The sequence below is a fragment of the Benincasa hispida genome, chromosome 9 (genome assembly GCF_027475165.1).
Source record: "Benincasa hispida cultivar pf3 chromosome 9, pf3_genome.v1.1, whole genome shotgun sequence".
Lineage (NCBI taxonomy): Eukaryota > Viridiplantae > Streptophyta > Magnoliopsida > Cucurbitales > Cucurbitaceae > Benincasa > Benincasa hispida.
Genome location: NC_143486.1, coordinates 86,922,767 through 86,948,477, shown reverse-complemented (window position 1 = coordinate 86,948,477; position 25,711 = coordinate 86,922,767). Strand labels below are relative to the sequence as shown.

At 30.9% G+C, this 25,711-nt stretch overlaps 2 protein-coding genes across 2 annotated transcripts; both read right to left on the bottom strand.

Annotated features, from left to right (window-relative positions):
* Nucleotides 1–14,738: 14,738 nt before the first annotated feature.
* LOC120085913 ((S)-coclaurine N-methyltransferase-like) lies at nucleotides 14,739–18,242 on the bottom strand. The gene is made up of 8 exons (XM_039042225.2): nucleotides 18,056–18,242; nucleotides 17,859–17,967; nucleotides 17,086–17,310; nucleotides 16,842–16,941; nucleotides 16,648–16,758; nucleotides 16,375–16,458; nucleotides 15,383–15,441; nucleotides 14,739–15,216 (listed from the first exon to the last, which is right to left on the bottom strand). Exons 1-8 carry the CDS (start codon nucleotides 18,240–18,242, stop codon nucleotides 15,024–15,026), a joined length of 1,068 nt encoding a protein of 355 aa, XP_038898153.2. The 3' UTR covers nucleotides 14,739–15,023.
* Nucleotides 18,243–18,705: 463 nt separating this feature from the next.
* Nucleotides 18,706–22,354, bottom strand: LOC120084925 ((S)-coclaurine N-methyltransferase-like). Its single transcript, XM_090317891.1, has 8 exons — nucleotides 22,045–22,354; nucleotides 21,752–21,860; nucleotides 21,034–21,258; nucleotides 20,623–20,720; nucleotides 20,427–20,539; nucleotides 20,154–20,237; nucleotides 19,422–19,480; nucleotides 18,706–18,898 (listed from the first exon to the last, which is right to left on the bottom strand). The coding sequence occupies exons 1-8, from the start codon at nucleotides 22,232–22,234 to the stop codon at nucleotides 18,706–18,708; spliced, it is 1,071 nt and encodes a 356-aa protein (XP_090174017.1). The 5' UTR covers nucleotides 22,235–22,354.
* Between the last annotated feature and the right edge of the window lie 3,357 nt (nucleotides 22,355–25,711).

Sequence of the window (25,711 nt, the reverse complement as noted above, 5' to 3'; positions counted from 1 at the left end):
TGTTATCAATGATAGAAGCTACCTGATAGCACGTTATCATGATAGAAGCTACCACTGATAGCACGTTATCAATGATAGAGAACTATCACTGATAGCATGATATCGGTGAGATCATTGATAGAATCTTATCAATGAAAGAAGCTATCACTAATAACCACAACATGAGTGATATTAGTGATATCAGTGATAGAACTTAGGTAATATCTATATATCGAGTTTCTTTCAAAGATGATAACCGATTATAGAAGTCTATCATTGATAGCCTTAAGTGTTAATATTTCAAGGTTGAGTCTAATTGATGAAAGTCTATCAGTAGCGACTAATAGTTGCTATTAGTAAAAGTCATGATAAAAGATTATTAGTGGTAGTACTATGGTAATCACAGTTGTTGGTCTTCTTTCAAAGTTGTTGGTCTTCTTTCAAAGTTGATCATTATTTATAAATCTGTCATTGATAGCCATTGATAGCCTTACAATTGATATTTCAAGGTTGATTCCAATTGATGAAAGTGAATCAATGATAGCTACTGATAATTAATAGTAAATTAAAAGCAAATATTTCAAGATTGTATTAGTTTTTCTCAAATTGAAAGCTATCGCTGATAGCAACTATCATCGATAGCAATTGATAGAAGCTATCAGTGATAGCCAGCAGCTGATAGCAGCTATCAATGGCTATCACTGATATCTCTTTTAATTTGAAAAAATTGGGAAGAAGCGAGCAAAATGATGGCTAGGCATGAGTTTTTTTAGTCTTTTACCATTTTTATTTATATATGCAATTATTTTATTCTTGTACTACATATTTTATTATTTTGGGCTTGAATTCTATTTATGCAATTAGCCCTATAAGTATTCATGGTTGTTTTAATTTGCTTTAGAAAGTACTTCTAAATTTTTAGTTCATGTTACACGATCTTTGCTTTGCATGACTTAAAGAATGGAGGTTTGAATTTGGCATGTCATGAGTTATTACTTGTTAAGCTTGATAGGTGTGAGCGACTTACCAGTACCATCAGTGTACTAACGACCGCACAGATTGTGTAGGTTACCGACGACGAGACAGTGGACCGTAATGATGCTGAGAGAAATTCTTAGTCAAAACAAGAGTAATTACCGGCACTGCTCTTCAATGTAATGTTTCTGTATGGTTGAATGGCAAATTCCTGTTAGCTTGCAATTCTTATAATTTTGGGCAATATACAATGAGAGCGAACCCCAGCCACATCCAACATCAAGAACGGTGTTGACCATCCTTCTGTTCTGACCTTTCACAGTACATTTGTAGCATTGCCTCTTCAGCGTCCTCCAAGCTACTTAACTTGTCATTGAAATAACAACTGTAACAACAGATTCATGTCGGAACAAATCTTCATGATAGGGGCACAAATTCATATCTACACCACTATAAATTTGAGCTTTATCAATGCATATATATATATATATTTTTTTTTTTTTTTTGTTTAGATGGCCCTCATAAAAATTTAAAACCATTAGTAAAACTTTTATTTACATTTTAGAATTAATTATTATCAACTAAAAGATACATACATCGACACTTATAAAACGTTAAATAAATGTTTTGTGAGAAAAATCAATGTTTATACTTAAGTTGACGCAATAAACTGTAAACACTCATCCTTTTATTGACACAAAAACTCGAATGTTTCCATCTAGAGTTTGGTTTTTAAATTAGTTGACGGTCAATAAATGACAAGTAAAAGATATTTATGGACAGGAAAACTTGTCATTATAAATATCTTTTTTAGCTGCCAATAAAACCATAATTGTAATAATGATATATATACAAGCTTAAAATATTAGTCATGAAATTGTATGTTTGCATCTATACACGTATGTATCTAATAGATCTCTAAATTTCTAAAATTACGTCTAATATAATTTTAAGATTTCAATTTTAAGTTTAAATACTAATTTGATAATTGTACTTTTGGTTTTTGTTCATTTTGGTCTCTATATTTTCAACTTCATTTTGGTCCATATACTTTTAAAATGTTTATTTTGGTCATTGCACTTAAAAAAAAAAAAAAAAAAAGTTTTATCCTTTAAATATGAAAACGAAGGGACTAAAATGACAATTTTTTAAGTAGTATAACGACCAAAATGAACAAAAATTAAAAGTACAAGGACTAAAATGAGCATTTTTAAAGTATAGGAACCGAAATGAACCAAAGTTGAAAATATATGAACCAAAATGAACAATTTGAAAGTGTAAGGACTAAAATAAACAAAAACAGAGACTAATATAGTATTTAAATCTCAATTTTATATCCAAATAAGCCTTTGCATATTCAATAAATATAAAAAGAATTGAATCTTTTGTCAGATGTAAAATTCAACTTTGCAAGAGTTTTTGAACAGAAGACCTTGAGAAGAAACTTTGATACCATTTTAAATCACCAATTAATCCAAAAGACTGATGGATGAAGATAAATTTAATATCTAACAGATTCCTATAGATCTATGAACTTTTAAGTTTTATATTTAGTAAAATCTTAGAACTTTAACAACGTTCAATAGATTTATAAATTTTTTTATTTTTAATCCCATATATTTTAAGGGATATATATACTTTAAAAAAAACTAATAATTTTTGTTTTTTTGTTTTTGTTTATTAAAATTAAGCTATGGATATTACTTTCACCTCCAAATTTCTTCTTTGCTATCTACTTTTCACTAATTGTTTAAAAAATCAAGCCAACTAAAAAAGTACTTTAAAAAAGTCGTTTTTGTTTTTGAAATTTTGTTAAGAATTCAACCATTGTACTTAGAAAAGATGTAAATCACTATAAGAAATGGGGATGAAATAAACATAATTTTCAAAAACAAAAAAACTTAATAGTTACTAAAGGGCCTAAAATTTTTTCTCTAATCCAACATGAAACGTTTCAAATCTAAAAGGAAAAAAAAAATCTTCCAATCACTTTTATTTATAATTTCATAAAATAATATTTTCACTACCTATAATTGAGATTCTTTCCCATTTTGAGCTTTTGGAATATCAGTCTTAATTGCTATTGGCATTTCCTTTAAAGCTGTAGAAAGAGGCAAAATTAAACGCATCTCTTCAATCTAAACTTGATTACTACTTAAATCTCCTTTAATAAATTACAGAGAGAGACAGAGAGATGAGGAATTACAGTGCGGCAGCAAATTCCATTTGAGAGAAGCCAATGCAAGACGGACGGCGGCGGCGTGGGCTGCCATCGGTATAAGCTCCGTCGTCACTTCAGTGCTTAAGCTTAATCCAAAATGATTGGCACAGTTTCTTCTTCTTTATTATAACTAGATATTTTACAACCTGTTGCAACTGAGGAATTTTGAATAAAATTAACAAATAAAGAAATAAAACTAAAATTGAACAGTATTTTCAAAAAGTAAAATAAAATTCTGAATATGAATAGATATTTAAATCAATAAAATGTAATAATAGTAAGTGAGGAAGATGAAAACATTAATGAATTACTTTAAATTATAATTCTAATAGTAGGGTTATGCAACTTTTAGTAAATCATAAACTATATATTATATTCTAAAGTTGGTTTTAGAATTTTAAAATTAGAAAATTTGTCCGAGAAAATATAAGTAAACGAGTAAGGTAAACTAAAGAGGTAGACGGTAACCTTCATGTATCGAAAATGTCATATTAGGACATCTTTCACTAGAATTGAAAACATAAAAAATAATAAAATAATAAAAAAAGTTATCGATCTCAAAACCATATTTTGATTATAAAGGTAGTGTTAGATTCAGAAATTTTGGCTAATTACAAATTACTACATCATTAATTTAAATTAATAATTAATAAATTTTAGACCAATTATAAATTTATGTGTCCCCAAGTTAAAATTAAAAATATGAAAATTGGCAAATTAAATGACACCACTTGTCTAAACATTGATCCATCGAGCCACGTTAGCTCGTCCAATCAAATTATGCTAGGTGGCAATTAGGCCCAGAACTAGGTCAGCCGGAGGTTTATTAAAATGAAGGAAAATTGGAGAAAATAGCAAAATTAGGTGGTACTCTTTTATTTTTGTCAAAAAAATGAAAATATTAAGATTTTTGGCAAAAGCTTACCGCGCACATAACATATATTTTTTAGTTTCCAAATTGCCCTTGATATGATCGATTAACATTTTTTTAGTACTGTGTAATTATTATATGGTGTATAAATTCTCAATAGAAATACTATGTAAATGGAATCATTATTGTGTAAATGGAATCGTCTATTATGAGAACGTGTATCAATGCTCAATAAAGATATAATATAAATGGAATCGTTGATTATGAGACTTTAACCTAACGGATTCAAGAGATAAAGGTGCCGGATTTTTCTCCCATTTTGAAATTTGAATTGGCGGTTAATATCTGTTTTGATTTAACCACTCCTCGAAAATATTCAGAATTAATCAATCTTTAATTTATTTATCATCATTTTGATTTTAATTTATAATATATCTTTAGATTTACATTATATTATTCATTTTTTATTATTTTAAATTCGGATTAAAATTTTTTTATCCTGATTAGGATTTTACTTAATACCTTATACATATTATCATCAAACAAACTATGTTTCATTTGAATTTTATCATTTTCTATATTTTTTTAATCACCTTTTATTCATTATCATCTTATTATATTATTATACCATTAATTTATCTTTTGACAAACAAATAAGTGTTCACTTTGTTTTTACTATGTCTCTTAGGCTTCTTTCATAGGTTTTGTGGTTGATAGAGTTATAAATACAATGTAATTGTTGAAGCTTAAATAAAAATAGAATTATGAATATAGTGTAATTGTAGATAAACGAGCTCCCTTCCTGATTTTTCTCCTCCGAATATATTCGAACTTATATTTTATTATCAAATTAGATTTATCTAATTACTTATCAAATTAATCACAATCAACAAAAACTTCCTAATTTTTCTCTTCAATTTATATTTGAATTTATCTTTTATTACCAAATTTGATTTTATCTAACTACCTTTCGATTTGTTTAAATGTTTGTTATAAATTTAATTGTATCTAAATATTTTTTTTCATTATTTTATACATATTGTTATCAAATTAATTTAATCTCTGTACATTTTTATCAAATTAATTTGATTTTTTTCATATTTTTTATGTTTTCAATTTTTCATATAGAAACACGTAAAAATGGTTTGTTGTACTTAAAAAGAAACATACAAATAGGAATTAAAATTTAAGTGTTTTCAATTTTTTTTTTATGTTTGTTGTTCAGTTTATTATTATTATTATTATTAGATAGCAAAAAAAAAAAAAAAAAAAAAAAAAAAACCTAAATCTCATCTTCTTCATTTAGCCGTCCTCCAAAATCTATTTTTCTCCTTCTCAATCTCATGTCTCCGATCATTGGTTCAGTAACTCTTTCTTGAATTCCATCGTCATAGTTAGCTTTTGACAACCACCCTCGTTAGGTCGCCGACCTTTTTCGCTCACACATGTTTCCTGCTTTTTGTTTTTACTTTGAATATCATTTTCAACAATGATGTTCTGGGATTGATAGTATTTAAAGTTGGCTTTCAAGATCCTATAAGCAAAATGGTCACATGGAATGAATACGATGAAACTCCCTACAACTGGTTTGGTATCAAATGTAATCATATTTTCAGCAGTCACATCGTCATGGAGTTGTAATTCCTTCAAATACTCCTTTGGCAACAACAACTTCACTAATATAAACAATTTTGTTCTTTCTCACCTTGGAGGAAATCCATCGTTGTAGATATCCATAAGTTTCTAACGACCCCCACCGCCTGGTCATCATTTTCTCAGCATACGTGCGTTCTATAGGCAGTTGGAAGCATTTTGTTTCTAGAATATTTAGATACGGTATATTTGTGGTTCTAAAATGTTTAGGTAGAGTGTATTTGTATTATTCGAGTTATTTTTGAAGCAGTGTATCTTTGCATTCTCGTTTAAACTTAATTTTGTTGTTTTAGTTTAGTTTTGACATTTACTAATTAGTATTTTCTATTATAAAAATCCATTTTTCTATTTTTATAATTTTGAAACCTTTTTTCCATTTTTCTAAATAAAAATTTAAAATTTTCTATTTCTCTCGTTAGCCCAAAAATAAATTTGGTCAAACTTAAATAAAAATCTATTTATAAATAGATTAATCTAAGTCTAAGCCCAAAAGTTGTGCCTAATGTCAATCAGATCTAAGCCCATATAGAGCCTCCCAAAACTCTATAAAAATAGAGAGGTCATCCTTTATTTCATGGATTCATTGAGGGATTCAGTCAAAGATTAAGGTAGTCAGAAACTCGTAAGTCAGAGAATTAAGAGAATTTGACCATTCAGAATTCAGAAGATTCAAAAACCATAAGACTTCAATAATTTGATCGTCTTCAACAAATTAAGCATCACTTCTCCAACTAATATATTATCTTTTGTTCACAAATTGAGCATATGTTCTCCAACGAACAGATTGTCTCTTCTTCAAAAAATTGAGCATCAAAATTGTGGGTATGGGATACCCTATTTTATTGTATTTTGTTTTCTCTCACAGCACTCAACTTTGTTGTAACCCACTATGAGTTTTAGTCCAAGTGGAAGTTTGTTGGGTTGTATATCCTAAAATTCATAGTTTGTAAACAATAAACATATATGAAGTTTATGCAGACAAATGTTGTTGATTGTTTAATAACTCTAAATCCAATAAACTTTAAACTCTTGGCTATTGTAATGAATACTTGGACTTTATGTGTAGACATAAACTAGATCAAGTTCAAGTAAAATAGCCTAAACCATCTATAGTACTTGGATTAGATTGGGTACCTATTTCTAAAGATATTATTGAATACGACCCGCTTTATGATTGTTACAAATGTTGTAAAGTGTCATAAACGATATGATCAGTTCGTTCATGTAGAGGCATATTGAGCAACGATGTTAAGCTTAGTCTCATCTATGCAAATCAAGGGACAATCGCGAATAAACAAAAGTTCATAGATAGCTCAGGATTCAGATCAAGTTATCTAGGTCATCAATAAGTGAAATTAATTAGTATTAACAGTAAACGGTGTTAATACGTAACGGTGATTATTTCTCCAACAAACAGATCGTCTCTTCTTCAACAAATTGAGCATATTTTCTCCCACGAACATGTCGCCTCTTCTTCAAAAAATTGAGCATCTCTTCTCCAACGAATAGACCTTCTCTTCTTCAACAAATTGAGCATCTCTCTTCCAACGAATAAACCGTCTTTTCTTCAACAAATTAAGCATCTCTGCCTCAACGAATAGATCGTCACTTCTCCAACAAATGGAGCATCTCTTCTCCAATTAATTTATTGTCACTTCTTCACCAAATTGATCATCTCTTCGTCATCTGCAAATTAAAGATTGATCTCCCCAATTTGAGAACAAGCTCACCAGCCCTCAGATCAAAATCAACAGACCAAAAACCCAGAAGCCGCCAGATGTCGATCCAAAGATCAACAAGCCTAAAGGTCGGTCATCCAAAAAGATCAACAAGCCTAAGGATTAAAGTTTATACATTCGAGCGAAAAATCAAAGGATAAAATTAGAGATTGTAGCATTTATGCTACAAATCAATAAAATCAAGTTCATTTGCATGAATTAAATTTTCTTTGTTAAAATCTCGTGTGAACAAATTGGCAGGCCAGGCGAGACGGTTTCTACCTCTCATCATTTTCCCTCTAAGAAACAATGACATCCAAAGAAGTCCAACACACAATTTGTTGGAAAACCTATTCATAATTCAAATTTAACATATTTAATTTTTATGATTTTTTATGATTATGACCCTAGGGTTTAGAGAATGGCACTATCTAAACTCTCTTAATGCACCGTTTTGTATTTAGAAAACACTCTCTAATAATATTGTTCTCCCTCTATTTCGTGGACGTAGCTAACACACTGTTAGTAAACCACGTAAATTTGTGTGTTGATTCTCTATTCTTTTACATTCTTTTGTATTCTTTAATTGCTGATTTCATAACACAATGAGTCAAACACGTGTTAATGCAAACAAGATGATGAGATGCATGACAAATTCTGCTCGGGTTGATATCGCCACTGCAGAAGATCTTGTGTTCGGAAAACTTGCTCTTAACATCCAATTCTTACGTGAGTCTGTCATGATGATTGATGTAAACATTAGCGAGGAAAGAATGGTTGAAGTAGAAAGGAAGATTGACATACTTTTAAGAACAATGGAAGAAAAAGATCAGGAGATTGCTTCTCTAAAAGAATCAAATAGAAAATCATGATGCCACTTAATCAAGCCAAACTCCTACCATGAAAGACAAAGGAAAGGTCTTTGTGCAAGAAGGCTAGTCGTAGCATTCAGCTTCAATTGCTTTATTATCTGCCATCTGGCCAGCAGCTTTAGGATACGATTGTAAACTCCACTCAATATGGTGGACTTGCTCAAAACTCTCTTTCTATATCCTTTTATATCCTCAGCCCTATACTAAGAGAACTGAAAATCTCAAGATGCCGAATGGCTATCAACCACCAAAGTTTCAACAATTTAACGGGAAGGGTAATCCCAAACAATATATAGCTCATTTCATCAAAACTTGTGACAATGCGAGCGCTAGAGGAGATTTATAATCAAGTAATTTGTTTGAATGCTAAAAGGAATACCTTTGATGGGTATACAGATCTCAAGCATGGGACTATCGACAATGGAGCAACTTGAAAGAGAATTTTTCAATCGCTTTTATAACATAAGGCGTATCATCAAGCAGCAAAAAGGTGAACCAGTTATCGACTATACCAATCGTCGGAGAGCTCTAAACTTCAACAGCAAGGATCGACTCACTGAAGTGTCTGCTATCAAAATATGCATTGAGGATTTCTTTACATTCTTCAAGGAATAAAACCTCGTACATTCAAGGAGTTGGCAACTCGAGCCTATAATATGGAGTTGAGTATTGCTAATCAAGGAGATATAGAATTTTTAGTCTTTGGCATAAATGAAGAAATGACGATTTTGATACTCATAAAAAATCTTTTGTCGTTAATGCTACTTTTCATAAGCATTTCTCAAAAGGGAAATGCAAGAAAACTAAGAAGCATATAGAAAATACAAAGCTTCACAAAACTTTGAAGGAAAGACAAGAAAAAATCTATCCTTGTCTAGATTCTGACATCCCTGATATGCTGGAACAACTTCTAAAGATGAAATTGATCAAACTCCCTGAGTGGAAACTTTCGGAAGATATGAAAAAAGTTGATGATCCCAACTATTGTAAGTATCACCAAATTATCAATCATCCGATGGGAAATGCTTCAACCTAAAAGAGCTACTTTTAACATTATCTAAAGAAAAGAAGATTGAGCTAGACCTTGATGAAGTAGTTCAATCAAATCATATTGCAGTAATAACAAATAGATGCAACCAAATAAACTTTGCAAGTTTATTTCATATTAATGTTGAAGAAGCCAACAGTTCAAAAGAAATCAAGCAAATGTCTTTCCTCTTTGATTGTATTAAGCCTTCAACTACTCAATCATCAATTTTTCAGGGATTGAGTATGGCCACGATAGAAGAAGAAGACAAATGTTTAACATCCATTTCCACATCAAAGAAAAATTGGCCATCAATATCTGCTTTTGATTGTCTCAAAGTGACATGTGATCAACATAAAATAAAGAAGAGACCTTGAAGGTAAAATTATTTGGTGAAGCAAACAATGACGAGAAGATTCATAGTCTTGTTTATTCACGCATGAAGAGAAAATTGTCTGTTGTTATAAATACAGAAGGTTCCTTGGCAGTGAATCCAAAACTCATCATATTGACCAATCCTACAAACAAATGTGATAATCAACGTTATAATGAAAATAAAAGCTTCTGAAATGCAATAAAAATGCTCCTTACCTTAAAAGCCTAAACTACATGATACTCCTAGCTAATATGAACTTAAAAGGTGAATGATGAAAAAAAAAAAAAAAAAAGTTGAACTACGACATAACTTGATCCCTTTCTTCAAGGGTATGTAGGCAACTTAAAGAAATTTAAATTCAATCCATTAAAAAAAAGTTTAAAAGAAAGGGTACCACAACTACCTAAATGTAACACTACAAAATTGTTATTGCTCATCTCTATTATAGAATGACACTCCAAATTTAAAATGATCATTTTTACTAAAGGAAAAATATAATAAGCTAAAAATGTTCACCCCAATCGGGGGCAACACCACAAATTGAACATCCTCATTCCTACTGGGACAACACAACAAATTGGAGGTAGCACAAAAGCAATTGAAGATATCCATTCCTAGTAAGAAGGTGACGTATTAAATTGAAGGCGCACGCTACTTTGCACGGGACTATACAAGTTGTACGCACACAAAAAGACTTTCCCAAAAAACTTGAACTTCTCTACATTCACTTAAAGAAATAAGCTTCAAATGAATGTCGTCTCCTTCAAGCTCGAGACATCAATCGCTTAAAGTTGAATGCTACATCTTCAAATTGAGCATCTCTTCTCCAACCAATAGATCGCCTCTTCTTCAACAAATTGAGCATCTCTTCTCCAATGAATAGATCGCCTCTTCTTCAACAAATTGAGCATTTCTTCTTCAATGAATAGATCGCCTCTTCTTCAATAAATTGAGGATCTCTTCTTCAACGAATAGATCATCTCTTCTTCAGCAAATTAAGCATCTCTCCTCCAACTAATAAATTACCTCTTCTTCAACAAATTGAGCATATCTTCTCTAATGAATAGATGGTCTCTTTTTCAATAAATTGAGCATCTCTTCTCTAACGAATAGACCGTCTCTTCTTCAACAATTTGAGTATCTCTTCTCCAATGACTTCTTCATCAAATTAATCATCTTTTCATCATCTACAAATTAAAAATTGATCTCCCTAATTCATGCTTACTAGCTCTCAAATCAAAATCAATAGATCAACAAGCTAGAGGACGATCCAAACCGATCAACAAACCAGAGCTGATCCAAACCAATTAACAAACCAGAGTCTTGACCCAAAGATCAACAATCCCAAAAGTTGATCATCTAAAAAGATTAACAAGTCCAAAAGTCGATCCTCCAACAAGATCATCAAGCCTAAAGGCCGATCATCCAAGAAGATCAACATTAATGTTATGGATAATTTTGAACCAACAAAATAAATATAAAAAATAAGAAAAGAAAAGAAACCAAACCAAAGTTGAGATAAAACCATAGCAGTACAACAAAAGATCGAAAAACCAAATTAATACAAACCAATCCATTGGTTTGGTTTAACTTATTAGTACAAAATTGGACATATTGATTTGTATTTAAAGAAAACTAAAAAGTATTAGTTCAAATCAGATTTTGTTTGAAAAAATCAATCAGAACCGAGCCGAATCGAGGGTATATATACCTTTCAAAATCCTTTAAAAATAAACTCTAACACCTTATTATTATGGTGGATATATATTAAATGTTTAAAATAAAGACCAATTATCATAGAGCTCATGTTTTTTTACTTAGAAAGTACTTAGAAAATTTTTTTAAAAAAAAAGTATCCAATTTCAATCTATAAAGAAAGAAGGACTGACAAGAGAAACAGCAAATTTTAAAGTTTCATTTGGAAAAATGGCAAAAAAAATTCAAAATTATAAAAATAGCAAAACGAATTTATATAATAAAAAATACTAATTAGTAAATGACAACATTACCCTAAAAACAACAAAATTAAGTACAAATGAAAATGTAGAGATACACTGCTTAAAAAACAACATGAATATCACAAATACATTTTGCCTAGACATTCTAAAAGTATCTAAACATTCCAGAAACAAAATTAAAAATCACCCTATATAGGGGTCATTAGAAACTTATGGATGTATACAACAATGGACTTTCTCCAGAGCAAAGTTGATTTTACCAGTAGAGTTGTTTTGGCAATTGAATATGTGAAGAATTAAAAAAAGTCGGCAACCTGGTGAGGGTGGTCGTTAAAAGCTTAGCCAAGATAATGGAATCCAAACATGTGATTGCAAAGGAGAAAATGAGATTTTGGGGTGGCTAATTGAAGAAGATGAGGAAGATGAGATTTAGGGTTTTTTGTTATCTTCTTTTAATAAATAATAATTATTATGATGATAATAATAAGAATAAGAATACTAATATTAATATTAGTAATAAACTGAAAAATATATATATACACACTCATATGTTTGTGTTTCAAACATTTAAAATTTAATTCTCATTTATATGTTTCTTTTTAGATTCAACAAGTCATTTTTACATGTTTATATATGAAAAATTGAAAACATCGAAAATATAAAGAAAAAAAGAGACCAAATTAATTTATAACAATATGTATAAAATAATATAAATATACATATATATTTAGATACAATTGAATTTGTAACAAACATATAAACAAATCAAAAGTTAGTTGGATAAAATCAAATTTGATAATAAAAAATAAATTCAAATATAAATTGGAGAGAAAAAACAATAAGTTTTTATTTATTTGGATTAATAAAAAATCCAATAAGTAGTTAGATAAAATCTAATTTGATAATAAATTATAAATTCAAATATAACTCGGGAGAAAAATTAGGAAGGGAGTTCCGTTTATTTACAATTACACTCTATTCATAATTCCATTTTCATAAGTTTCAACAATAACATTATATTTATAACTCCATCAACCACAAAAACCTATGAAAAAATCTAATTAGGCACAACAAAACTAGCAAGATTGCAAGAGTGAATACTTATTTGTTTTTCAAAAAGATAAATTAATGATATAATAATATAATAAGATGATAGAGAAAAATGTGGAAGAGATTGATTTATTTTAAATCAATTCGTGAAGTGGTTATCAAAATCTACTTTTTATATTAAAAATAAATTTCAATTTCAAAAGAGAGAAAAATGAGGAAGAGATTGGTTTATTTTAAATCAAATCCTAATTGTAAAGTTATAGTAAAAACAGTAGTTTGTTAAAGAAACCACAAAAAAACCTAAATCGATGAAAGCAAAAACAATATAGAGATTTTAATAAAAATATATAGATAAAAGAAGTTTTTAATAATATATGGATATTTCAAATATAAATTTGATAGAAAAATCTGGATATTGAGATAAATTCGAAATGTAGTTAAATAGAATCTAAAATAATAATAAAATATATAAATTATTTCAAAATTAAGAGGACGGTTGTCATTGACAAATATAAAAAATTACCCGGTACATATAACCTTGTTTTCTATTTTGGAATTACCTAGTATTTGTAGTTTCATCGACAATAACATCTACAAGGCAAAGGCAAATCAGGGATTTAAAAATTTGTGGTCATGTGGCATCCATATGAGTTGCCATAGTTTTCTGAACCTACCTCTAGAGGATTTGTGTCTAGCTATAATTATCATGCCTTGAAGATTGTTGATATTGGACTATCAAGTTGAAGTTCCATGATAATACAGTTCACGTGATTCAACAAGTGTGACATGTAGAAGGCCTAAAAAAGAACTTGCTCTCAGGCAGTTTTGTCATTTTTCAGAATGAAACATCAAATTCTGCCATACAATCCAATTCTCCAAGAAAGAAATGGACCCAATTTTAATTCAAAATTAGCAAAAATGACCAACTCAACACCAATTTAAAAATTAAAATTAAAATCGTCAAAAACTAAAAATCAAACCGACAATAGACTGAACCAAATAAAAACCAATCCATTAATTTGGTTATTTACTAGACATCGATTTGTATCTCTTCCTTATTAAATTAATTGGTTCGGTTGATTCTTGGTTGACCATAAAACCAACAAAACCGAACCGATTATCACCCTTACAAAACCAAAGGGCAACAAACACAACTTTTGCATAAAGCCACGCCCCAAACACACTCTTTCGCCCAAGAAGTTGAAAATTACGAATTGTGAACTCTACTCCTTGTTTAGCCCAAAGAGGTTGTAGGTCGCATTACTGTAAAACATCAATTTTATATCTTATCTACTTAAATCGTGAGCCCTAAAAATTCACAACTGCGTTATCAGATAATTGTACTCGAAGAAGGAATAGGAGAAAAAGTAGACCACTCTAAAAAATATATCATTACAGTTGCATATGGGATAACTTGAACCATACATACTCTCAAACACACTAGGTTCCATACTCTTCATTTCCTAACTTACAACAGCGCATATGTTTCCTCTTCTACAAATCGCACAACTTTTTCCTTCAAATAAATTCATTGTCAAGGTGTATTTCCCTTAAATAGAATATTATTAAATTATATAAAATTATTTAGTTAATTAATTTAAAATAATTATGAAATAAAATTTTTAAATTATTCTAGAAGTAATAAGAAAACATGGTGATGCTTAACTAATTATTGTGATTTTTTAAAATTCATTTAAATTAATAACGATAGTTAATAATAAAGACTAAAAGTAAGTATTTAGTAAAAAGAAAAAAATCAAATTTAAACCTAAAAACTGAAGTAAAATTCAAAACTCAAAGATAAATTGTAATTCCAATTTGAAACATAAGAACTAAATAAAAACTAGATCTAAAACTTATGAAATAAAAATATACTTCTCTCTATTTGTTATCACGTGAGAGTGGAGTGAGATTTATCCTTCAAAGTTCAAATGTCAAAGCTAGTTAAGCTACACTCGATACTCGAGTTGATGTTTTGATTCCCTTTGCTACTAACATCAAAAGAGAAAATAATAGTAGTAAAAGATGTATACAATTGTTTTTGCACAAACAACTCTATTGAATTGAAATTAGTGCAAACAATTCATCACCAAATTACCTACAAAGTTTTGGTAAAATGCCACGTGGTCCCAACAATCTGACTAACGTAACAAATATCATCATCCATACACTGCGCTAATATAAATATTGTAATAAACAGGAAATATTGGATCATATCGCTTCACCAAATTAATAGTTCAAGGAAGAAATAAAATCCAAAACCATAAAAATCGCACCTTCTTCTATGGACGCTTAGATTATAGGAGCTATTTGTTGCTTGCTATCATTTCTTCTTGAACAGGAAATGGCTAACCATCCATTCTTCTCCATTGTTGTACCCAAACAACTCAGCCACTGCAATAAAGAATGTTCTCCAATAAACAGTCCACTTTACAGCCGAGTCCTTGCCATAAGTAGCTGCCATGATTGGTTTTATTGAATCCGCATTCTTGTCCATTCTTTTGAGCCACTCTTCACTGCAACGGAATGTGTTAAATATTGTTTTTATCTCACATTTCTAAAATATAAAAACAAATCTGGCATGGAGACTTCAACATTTAGTTTAAAAGATATTTTGTTCTTTAAATGTGTGCACGATTACATAGTACATACATTAGAATCGTTAAAATAGTTCAGCATTACCTTGTTTGAGAATAGTGTTTGCCATTCACAAGCCAATGGTCTACAATCGAAACATCATCCTGTGTGTAACAAGCAAAATTATACAACTCAAGTCAAGTTTCTTGTGGTTTTACCATAAAGTTCTTAGTTGGTCATAATCATCAAGTTGGAGTGTAAAAAATGATGAAATAGTTCTCAGTAATAATAGCAAAAGTGAGTATAGATTCTTACACAGATGATCTATTTGTACACTTTGGCCATCCTTACATGATAGTTAGGCAGTTATAACTTGAGATGTATGAGTACTTAGCAATAGCGTTGTAGTATAACACACTAAAAAGAGAGAGTTCTACATTAACTTCTCATAAAATAGACTTTATTTCATTTTATGGGACCCACATGCACAATCTCTCTACAACAATCTTTGCCAACATCTTAGGTACATCACATGCGCATTTTTAAGTTCCATAACTTTGATTTGTAAAGACTTTTCTATTACTGTATTTTTTATTTTGTAACAATTGAGCTCATAAATTTTATTATATAATAATTTAGTCTTTATACTTTGAAATTTGTAATGATTTAGTCCTTATTATAGAAACTAGTGTTAAAGTTTAATGAAATTTATTGCATAAATAAACTAATAAACTAACGGAGACTCAATATTTTTACAAAATACAAAATGTACATCATAAAACAATAAAAACTGACGTCTAATTTTGATGATTTTTTATATTGGGGACTAAATTGTTAGATACTAAAGTTCAAGAACTAAATTATTACAAAATTGAAAATACAAGAACTAAATAGTAAAAAACTAGAGTTCAAGGACTAAATTGTTGTTTTCATAAAAATTTAGAAAGCAAAAATGTTTTTTAACCTATGTTCTTTTACTTTAATCCATGAAAGTGTGGTTTCTTCAACAACCACCACCAGGAGGAGGAGGGGAAAAAATTCATCTAACAGGGACTGTAAATAAGAGATTATAGTTCTAATGGAAGGAGGCCTATCACCTGGAAATAGAGAAGTACATTTGCGGAAGGCATTGTACCACCTTCGAAGAAGTATCTAGTAATCCAATCATCTTCATTTACATCCTGAATAATTGGGCCATAAAATGGTTAGCAATACATAATATTTTCTGTTTATCAAGAAGCCTACCATATAAAACGTGAGCAGCATTGAATCCTGCCAGTAATGAAGGACTCTAGCCATATAGAAATATGAGACCTCATATATATATATATATATACACACACACACATATAAAGCTGAATCAAGCCTACCTCAAAGTGGTAGGCAAAAACCTTATGGCAAAAATGATGAACAAAAAGGAGACTATCCTGTTTCATCCAAACTGATATTTTCTTGAGAAGATCCTTGTAGTTCTTCATATGCTGCTCGGGTAAAAATTGATAAAGTTTTATACTACGTTGCAATTCAGGTAAGAAAAATGAAACTACTACAGGAAATTAGTTACTTCAAACATTTCAATGGAAAATATTCTGTCATATTCAGCTTCCATTTCAAATGTGCTAATGTCTGCAACTATGATGTTGACATTATGCAGTTGAAGATCCCTGAAACCATATATTAATTATTAGCTGTTAATTTATGCTGCATCTAATATGGAAAAGAACTTAAAAGATACTGTACCCAACTTCATGTTGAGTAATTAACAAATCTGAAATCAAATTCAAAGCACATGGAGGAAAGCTAATTACTGGCACTGATCCTCAATATAAGCTTTCTGCGTGGTTGAATTGCAAATTCCTGTTACCCTGCAATTCTTATACTTTTGGGCAATGTACAATGAGAGTGACCCCCAGCCACATCCAACATCAAGAACTGTGTGACCATCCTTCAGTTGTGACCTTTCGCAATACATTTGTAGCATTGCATCCTCAGCATCCTCCAAAGTACTTGACTTGTCATTGAAATAGCAACAACTGCAGCAATAGATCATGCAAGGGGCTATTACGTTGTTTATATTAAGAGAATTTGAAGCTATTTTTCTTGTTTCTCTGCAGTTCTGGCTTGGAATGACCTGCAAAGCTCTATCTATAACATGAACTAGAGGTTTTTCCAATGGAAAAACCAAGCGTTTCAATGAAAAGATTAAAGAATTCGAAAGCGCCTACAAGAGGCCCCAATCAAGCTAAGTCAACTATGGCGGCGCTCTCTAAATGCCTACTTTTAAGAGGGCAAGACTTCACAAATCACAATAACATTCATCCTCTGCTCATATACATAACTACAAGATCAGATTTCAAATCAATCTACGATATAACATCTATTGTAAGACATACATGACATAATAAACATGTACCGCTACAACTACAGTACATCTATACATCAGACAAATAATTAATTCAAAAATTCATGTCCATATTAAATCAAATGAAAAGATGTATGAGATGTATGAGACTATCAGTGGCGTGAAATAGAAAGTAGATTATTCTAATAGGTTTGTAAGAATTTCCAAGTATTTCACTACCTGTACTTGAGATTTTTACCCAAAACCAACTTGAAGAAGGAGGTCGGTACTTCATAGTGTTGAGCTTTTGGCTTATCAGTCTTGATTGCTATGGGCATTTCCTTTAAAGCTGCAGAACGAGGCAGAATCAATCGCCATGAACGACATAATTAGTATCTCTACATAAATTACAGAGAGAGAACGAGATGAGGAGTCACAGTGTACGAAATGGAGCAATTCGGAGAGTTGAAGTTGAGAGGAAGGCTTGTAACCGGAGCGAAGACGAGAGGCGAGTAACAAGCGGGTGAACCTTCTTACGACAGCGTCCGGCAACAAATTCCGTTCGAGAGAAGCCAATGCAAGACGGACAGTGACGTCGTAGGGCATCTGAATAAGCTCCGCCATTTCTGTGTGGCTCCAATATTACGCCAAAAATTCTACCCTTAAATTCTTTGCTCGCCGTTCTATAAACCACCGTTTTATCTTGTCCTGTGTGAGGAAAACTTAAGCCTTATAGAACGGCGATTCCAAGGTTTGAACGGCGAGCAAAGAAATGTCCATTGAAATCAATAGTTTATCGTTATTTCCATCGAAATTTCTGTAAAATTAAGGTTTGATATTTTCATTGTGATATTTCAAACATTTAATAATATTTAATATTTAAATTTGGTATATTTATGATAGCATAATAAAAGTATGTTTCCTGGTCTAACCATGCCTAATTCTTTTAACAGTCAAACCCATATATTTTTTAGTATGTATATTTGGATTTTATTATTTATTGACGGATTTTATTTAATATTTAGGAAGAAAAGTTGCAGCTTAAACCTATTAATTTGTTGCCTCGATGATTAGAGCTTTGCTTGCTTCATTTCTTCTTGAATAGGAAATGGCTAACCATCCATTCTTCTCCATGGTTGTAACCAAATAATTCAGCAACTGCAATAAAGAATGTTCTCCAATAAACAGTCCACTTCATAGCTGAATCCTTCCCATAAGTAGTCTCCATTATTGGCTTTATTGAAACTATATTATTGTCCATTCTTTTGAGCCACTCCTCACTGCGCACATGATGTATTCAATGCATATGTCTGTCACACTTTCCAAAGAAACTAAAAGCAAATCTAGCATTGAGCCTTTGACATTTAATTTAGGTGCTAAATTATTGAAATTACACTTGGTCTTCGTCGTTGAGTTCATATGTACCTCTAAATTTTCAAAAGTAGCAATATTACCCTTGAATCTCTATAAACATTTCAAAACTTCTACCTAGGAATAGAAAAGAAATCGATTAGATAAAAATTGGGACCTTAAAAGATGTGACGGTGATCCAAATTTTCGTTCTAGATTACGGTCACACTATATTAATTTTCATCTAAAGTTCTAATAATTTCATAATTTTGAATTGTTATAGAAGATCAAGGAGATCATTGTAATTTTTTTAAATCCAGTGATATTTTAAAAACAAATGACAAAGATGAAGGGAATACTCCTTATAATTTAACCTAATTTAGGAAAGATTTTGTTCTCTAGAGTGAAATGTTAGCATAACTGAGGGCTTTAATACAATAGTTTCACTGTTACCTTGTCCGAGTACAGTGCTTGCCATTCAAGAGCCAATGATCAATGACAGTCACATCATCCTATATTGAAAAAGCAAAAGCCTCGAATTTAATATTCTTGTGGCATAACTATAAAATCCTCAGATTTAAAATCAAATAGAAATAAATAAGTCGTTATTGATAATCACTAATTCACTGTCTGAGGAGTATTTGACAAAGAGAATAATAGTCTACATGAATACCAAAAATAATCCGTTTTAAAACTCTTATACACGATCGTATTGGATGTTTTTAGACTTACAATGAAATTATTTGGTTAGTATGATACATTTAGTGGAAACGTTGAAATTATATGGTTGGTATGAAACATGTTTGGCCAAAGTAACAAAACATACCCTGTTTTCTTATATGGGACATTGACTTAGGTTAGACATGCCTATTTGAGATATACAACTTCTTGAACATAACATCTCATACTTTTGTATATATTGAGAACAATTATATTTTTCTAATAAGTTTTTAAATGACATTATTTTACTAATGCCTCTTTTTTTTAACCATATGCTTATTTTCACTCTATTTTTAAATTGTCTTCGTCTTTTTAAGACAACATTAAAATTCTAATAAAACAAAAAAAATCATAGATGGAAATGGAAATGAGACCTATAAACCTAAATTTCAAAAATTTAAAACCAAAGAGGCAAAAAACCATGCCTTAAAAAATCTAGAGAGGAAAGCACATCGCAGTTATCACCTGAAAATAGAGAAGTAGATTTGCAGAAAGCATCGTACCGCCCGTGAAGAAGTATTTAGCAATCCAATCCTCTTCATTTATATCCTAAATAACACGGGGCCATAAAATTGTCCGTAATACAATATATACAGTATATCATCGGTTTATCAAGAAATCTACCTCATAAACTTGAGAATGAAAGGCATTGGATCAACCGAAAATCAAGCAATGGCCCGTGCCATGAAGTGATAACAGGATGGAATTTTCCACATAAAAATCCAAATCAACACGTACCTCCAAGTGATAGGCAAAAACTTTATGGCAAAAATAATGAACAAAGAGGAGACCATCCTTTTTCATCCATCCTGATATTTTTTTGAGAAGGTCCTTGTAGTTCTTCATATGCTGCTGGGGTAAAAATAAACAAAGTTCTTTACCACGTTACAATGTGTATGAGAAAAATGGAACTATATCGGGAAATCAGTCATCTCAAACATCTCAACGGAAAATATCCTATCATATTGAGCTTCCATTTCAAATGTGCTGATATCTGCAACTATGATGTTGACATTATGCAGTTGAAGATCCCTAAAACCACATTTCGAATTTTCGATTGTTAATGGAAAATAACTCACTCAAAAGATGTCAAACCCAATGATCATGTCAAATAATTAACAAATCTTAAAAGAAAATTCAAATTATCGAGTAACTCAAAACTAAGTTGATGGGTGACGATAACTTTAATATTATATCATCTCCTCACTTATGGACTTGAAATATATAGAAGACCCAACACAATGTTTGCACAAAGAACCTCCTAGACTCCAGTACCATATTAATTACCGATTGGCCCAAAAACTTAAGTTGATAAAGTAATTTAATATTATATCCTCTAAATTACCTGCACTGCTCCTCAATGTAACCTTTCTGCGTGGTTGAATTGCAAATTCCTGTTACCCTACAGTTCGTATAATTCTGGACAACGTACAATAAGAGCGATCCCCAGCCACATCCAATATCAAGAACAGTGTGGCCATCCTTCAGTTGTGATCTATCGCAATACATTTGTAGCATTGCCTCTTCGGCATCTTCCAAGGTACTTGACTTGTCATTGAAATAGCAACAGCTGCAACAGCATATCATTTGAAAGGTTATTAAAGTGATAAAGTTCAGGAAACTTGAAGCTTGGTATATCACGTAAGACATATTTGGGTCTCTTTTTCTTGTCTTTTGTCCTAATACTCGCGGGGATTTACCTAGAAATCTCTACAATACACTCTAGATGCTACTATTGTTTTGTTATCTGTTACTTGTATATGGGGATTGACTTCACAAATCACAATTACACTGATTTATCCAGCTTATATACATAACTACAAGCTCGTCTATTGTATCAATCTACGAAAGAACATTCACATTGAGGAACATAAAACATCTTTAATAGGTACTAAAATTTATCGGTCTCGCAGAAACAAGTAATCAAAATATCATGTGTGCATATCTTTGTAAATTCACATCCATAGTATGGAAACGTGTATACAATTATCAGTGGTGTGAAGAAAGAGAGTAATTTCTTTGTATCATAATCACTTGGTAAGAATTCCTAAGAATTTCACTACCTGTATTTGAGATGCTTCCCTAAAATCAACATGAAGAAGGATGTTGGTAGTTCGTAATGTTGAGCATTTGGCCGATCAGTCTTAATAGCTATGGGCATTTCCCTTAAAGCTGCAGAAAAAAGCACAATTATTTCCTCCTATCTTACTCGATCAGTTCAATAATCTTTGAGACTTGAAGTAGAACATAGCTATTTACGGTCCCTCGATCATTTTCCGAACGAACGCCCTCATTTAATAATTTATCCTCGTCAAACGACTGTAATACAGAGAAAGAGAAAAATATGAGGCGTTACATAGTACAAAGTGGAGCAAATCGGAGAGTTGGAGTTGAGAGGAAGGCTTGTAGCCGGAGCGAAGACGATTGGCGATTAACAAGCGGATGAACCTTCGAATGACGGCGTCCGGCAACAAATTTCGCTCGAGCGAAGCCATTGCCATCTGCACGGCGGTGTTGTAGGGCATCCGCAATATCTCTGCTATCATCTTCCTCACTGATCAAAATCAAGGTTCTTCTTCTGCGGATTATGGCGGTAAACAAATAACAATTTGTCCATTTTGTATTTATAATTTGAGAAATTGCATCAGGTAGTTTTTTTTTTAATATATACCTGGAATCGTATATGATTAAATAAACAAATATGTACATAGTATTTCTTAGCAATTTTTTTTCTTATTCCAACCACGGGGACGGCCCCGTGGGCCCTGCCCCGTTAAATAAATATGTATATAGTATTTCTTAGAATTTTTTTTCTTATTCCAACCCGTTCCAGCTCCATTCTCCGTCCCCGATTAACTTTTACATATTCTATCTAATGTTATGTTATTATTATTATTATATAAATATTATATTTAAATTTCAAATTTGATTATTTATTGGAAAACATAATGAATATGTTTAAATTTAGATTATATATGTAAATAATTTGATTTATATTTATTTTTTTTCAACTAAAAAAATTAATTATTTTTAAGCCAAAATTTGGATAATTTATTTTTAAATTCAAATTGTCATATAAAAATAACCATAATAAACAATTTAATGATAAAGTTAATTATTTAATTAAAATTTGTTCACATTAGTGATTTAAATTAATTAGTTTTTTACAAAAGAAAAAAAAAAGTAATGGGAAAAATTCGGGAACCCGATCCCCGCGAATTCTTTGCGCGGAATCCCCGGCTCGATCCTAGTGGAAAATTTCACGAGAATGAGGAATGAAATGGGGAGCAGGGACGGGGATGGGGAATGGCATCCCAGCCCCGCCCCGTGGACATCTCTACTCACAATATGTATTTTAGAAATCTTCGACGTGCGGAATTCTCTCAACATTCAACTTTCTGCAACAACCAGCCCTAGAATCATACTCAATATTTGATTTCTTTCCCTCCCGTGTTTACAATTGGTTTCAATTAAGAATCTCAGTCAATCCTCGTTTTGATTTTGAATTTCTCAAGTTTGTTTTCAAAATTTTGAGGTTTTGATTTCTAATTTCTCAGCCGATTTGTGGAGTTTTTTTTTTAAAAACAAACCTGACCTTTTGAATACTCTGATGAGAGTCATTACTCATAATTACACATTTACGTTCAAAACATTTTTACCATTAAGGAAAATAAATTTCATTAAAATAATAAAGACAGTTTTCCAAAATAAATAACAAATAAGTAAAGCGTTTGTTCGGGGCCCCTCAAATAATGAAGAAAAAATAACTTAAATAAAATATTGACTAACATCGAGTTTCAAATCAAAATTTTAAATAGCTTGAAAACGTAAACTGAGCGGGAGCGATTTACATGTCTCATATGGCACGGTCATAGGTCTCTCTCGTCACCGCTGGTCTATTCCTATCAAAAACATAAATTAAGAAAGGTTGAGTATAAAATACTCAATAAGTGATCCCATTACCGGGATCAGACTATGCATCTACGAGCAGAGAATTATGGGCCCGTGGCTCAAACAACTATGATGATGAAAAGAAACCAAATGACTGTCTTGCCTTGACTCGCATGTCTAGTAGCCTGATGGCATACCATCAAAACCTGGAAAAATAACATGAACGTGAACCTGGAAAAATAACATGAACGTGAATCTGTCGATTCACGCATGTTTAGTGGCCCATAGGTACATCGTCAAACATGAAACTAGACTCGTAGGTCCACTTACCTCAAATTAAGTCAAGGACAGTTATCTCGACAACCAACTCCAACAATTTACTTGAACTAATACCAACGAAAGGATCAAACGATCGTAAACCCTGCTAGAAAGCACGCCACTAATCTTCAAACTTTGAATAGTAAATGTTCAAAAACTCGTTTCCCTTGTTAAACCGTGATCAGAAACGCTCCCAAACTTCAATCTAAAAGCGAAACGTAAAGGATATCAACCAAATTAAGCTAAAAGCTAATGGGTGGTCAAGAACCTCTCAGAATTCTAAAACTTACCCAAAATATCAACGACAATGGCATTAGCGGCGATAGCAACCATAGATAGGTAGTGGGTGTTGCTTTAGACTAGCGGCTGGTAGGGAGAGTCTTGGAGGGTTTGCGAGAGTGAGAGAAGGGGAATTTCTAACTTTATAGATTTTATTTAGCAGTGATTACGAACAAACTAGAGCTATAAACAACGATCCAACCGTTCAAAATGAAACTCTATATGTCCAATATGTCTCGAACAGAACAGACTGACCAAATTTGAGTACGATCCAACGGTTCAAACTCGGAAAATCGATAATTTTGTGTAAGCTGTCGCTGAAAAATCGAATTGCTTTTTTTTTTTTGTCTCTTTTTACCCTCATTTAATTTCGAAAAAATCTCAATTATTTTATTTTATTTTTCAAATTTTGAAAAGATAAATAAAATATTTTACCATAATATCTCGAAAATCTCCAAAGATTTTATTAAATTAATAAATCAACTTTTCAAGCTTCAAAACCAAAATTAAATGGTATAAGATCCATCAATTTGATTTCCAAATTAAATCCTTCCAAATATTTTCAAGATAATCAGTTCGAATATCTAATCAATTAAATTCAATTTAACCAATAAAAGTTTTTCAATTATTTCAATTAAATTCCAATTTTTCAAATAAAAGGAAAATTTAAACTCAATAATTTTAGATAATCAACTTAAATTTTACTGAAATTCGAAATGTTACACAATATCTCAACTTTCTCATGTTGTAATTTTTTGTTTGATTTTTTTTTTTTTTTTTTTTTTTTTATTTTTTGAAGTTCGTCGTCACCATCTCTCATCCTAATAGGTTGTTTTCTAAAATCTACTTGTTTCGGTTTTGATTTTGTCAAATGGATATTTATGATGCAAGTTTATGGATTCTTTACTCTCTTATCCTTTTCTGTATCAAGCAATATTCTGTTAGTTGTTATTCTGTTTTTTCTTTTTTTTCTTTTTTTCTTTTTTTTTTTTTTTGGAATTCTCAGATTCGTTAGATGAATTCCAACCTTTAGTTTGATCGATTCTTAGTTATTTCTGTCTTATAAGTCTACTGTTTTCCCTGTTTGTGATTTATTTTTTCACAAACAGAGAAGAATAATATTGTGTCTTATTTTATAATTGCTATCTAATTGTCATCTAATTTCTATTTGATAATACATAATTTGTGTTTTTTTATCGGATTAACATATGTTTTTTTTATCTAATTTCTATTTACTAATTGTCTATCTTTTGTGTTATTTACTAATATATCAATGTAAGTTATATCATTGTGTTTGTTAACTTTCGGATGGCAATCAAATAATACAATGGAATGATGTCTTATTTCTATCAAACTACCAGTTTGAGTTATATATATATATATATATATATATATATATATTACAATATTTTGTAGTTATGGTTAAACTTTCAATAGTTGTTTTCCATAGTGGTCAATGGGATGATAGACAATGATATGTAGGCTACAAAACTGGTGTTTTGGTTGAGGGAGCGATGCCTTTTTAGTCTTTTGTT

Coding starts and splice junctions, on each gene's coding strand:
- LOC120085913 (XM_039042225.2), bottom strand. CDS start 18,242: ATGGCGGAGCTTATTCAGATGCCCTACGACGTCACTGTCCGTCTTGCA. Junction 15,442..16,374: donor ATGTACTTCTCTATTTCCAG/GTGATAGGCCTC, acceptor TGTTACACACAG/GATGATGTTTCGATTGTAGA. Junction 15,217..15,382: donor AAACACTATTCTCAAACAAG/GTAATGCTGAAC, acceptor ATTCCGTTGCAG/TGAAGAGTGGCTCAAAAGAA.
- LOC120084925 (XM_090317891.1), bottom strand. CDS start 22,234: ATGATAGCAGAGATATTGCGGATGCCCTACAACACCGCCGTGCAGATG. Junction 21,861..22,044: donor TTTGCTCCACTTTGTACTAT/GTAACGCCTCAT, acceptor TTTTTTCTGCAG/CTTTAAGGGAAATGCCCATA. Junction 20,721..21,033: donor TACATTGAGGAGCAGTGCAG/GTAATTTAGAGG, acceptor ATGTGGTTTTAG/GGATCTTCAACTGCATAATG.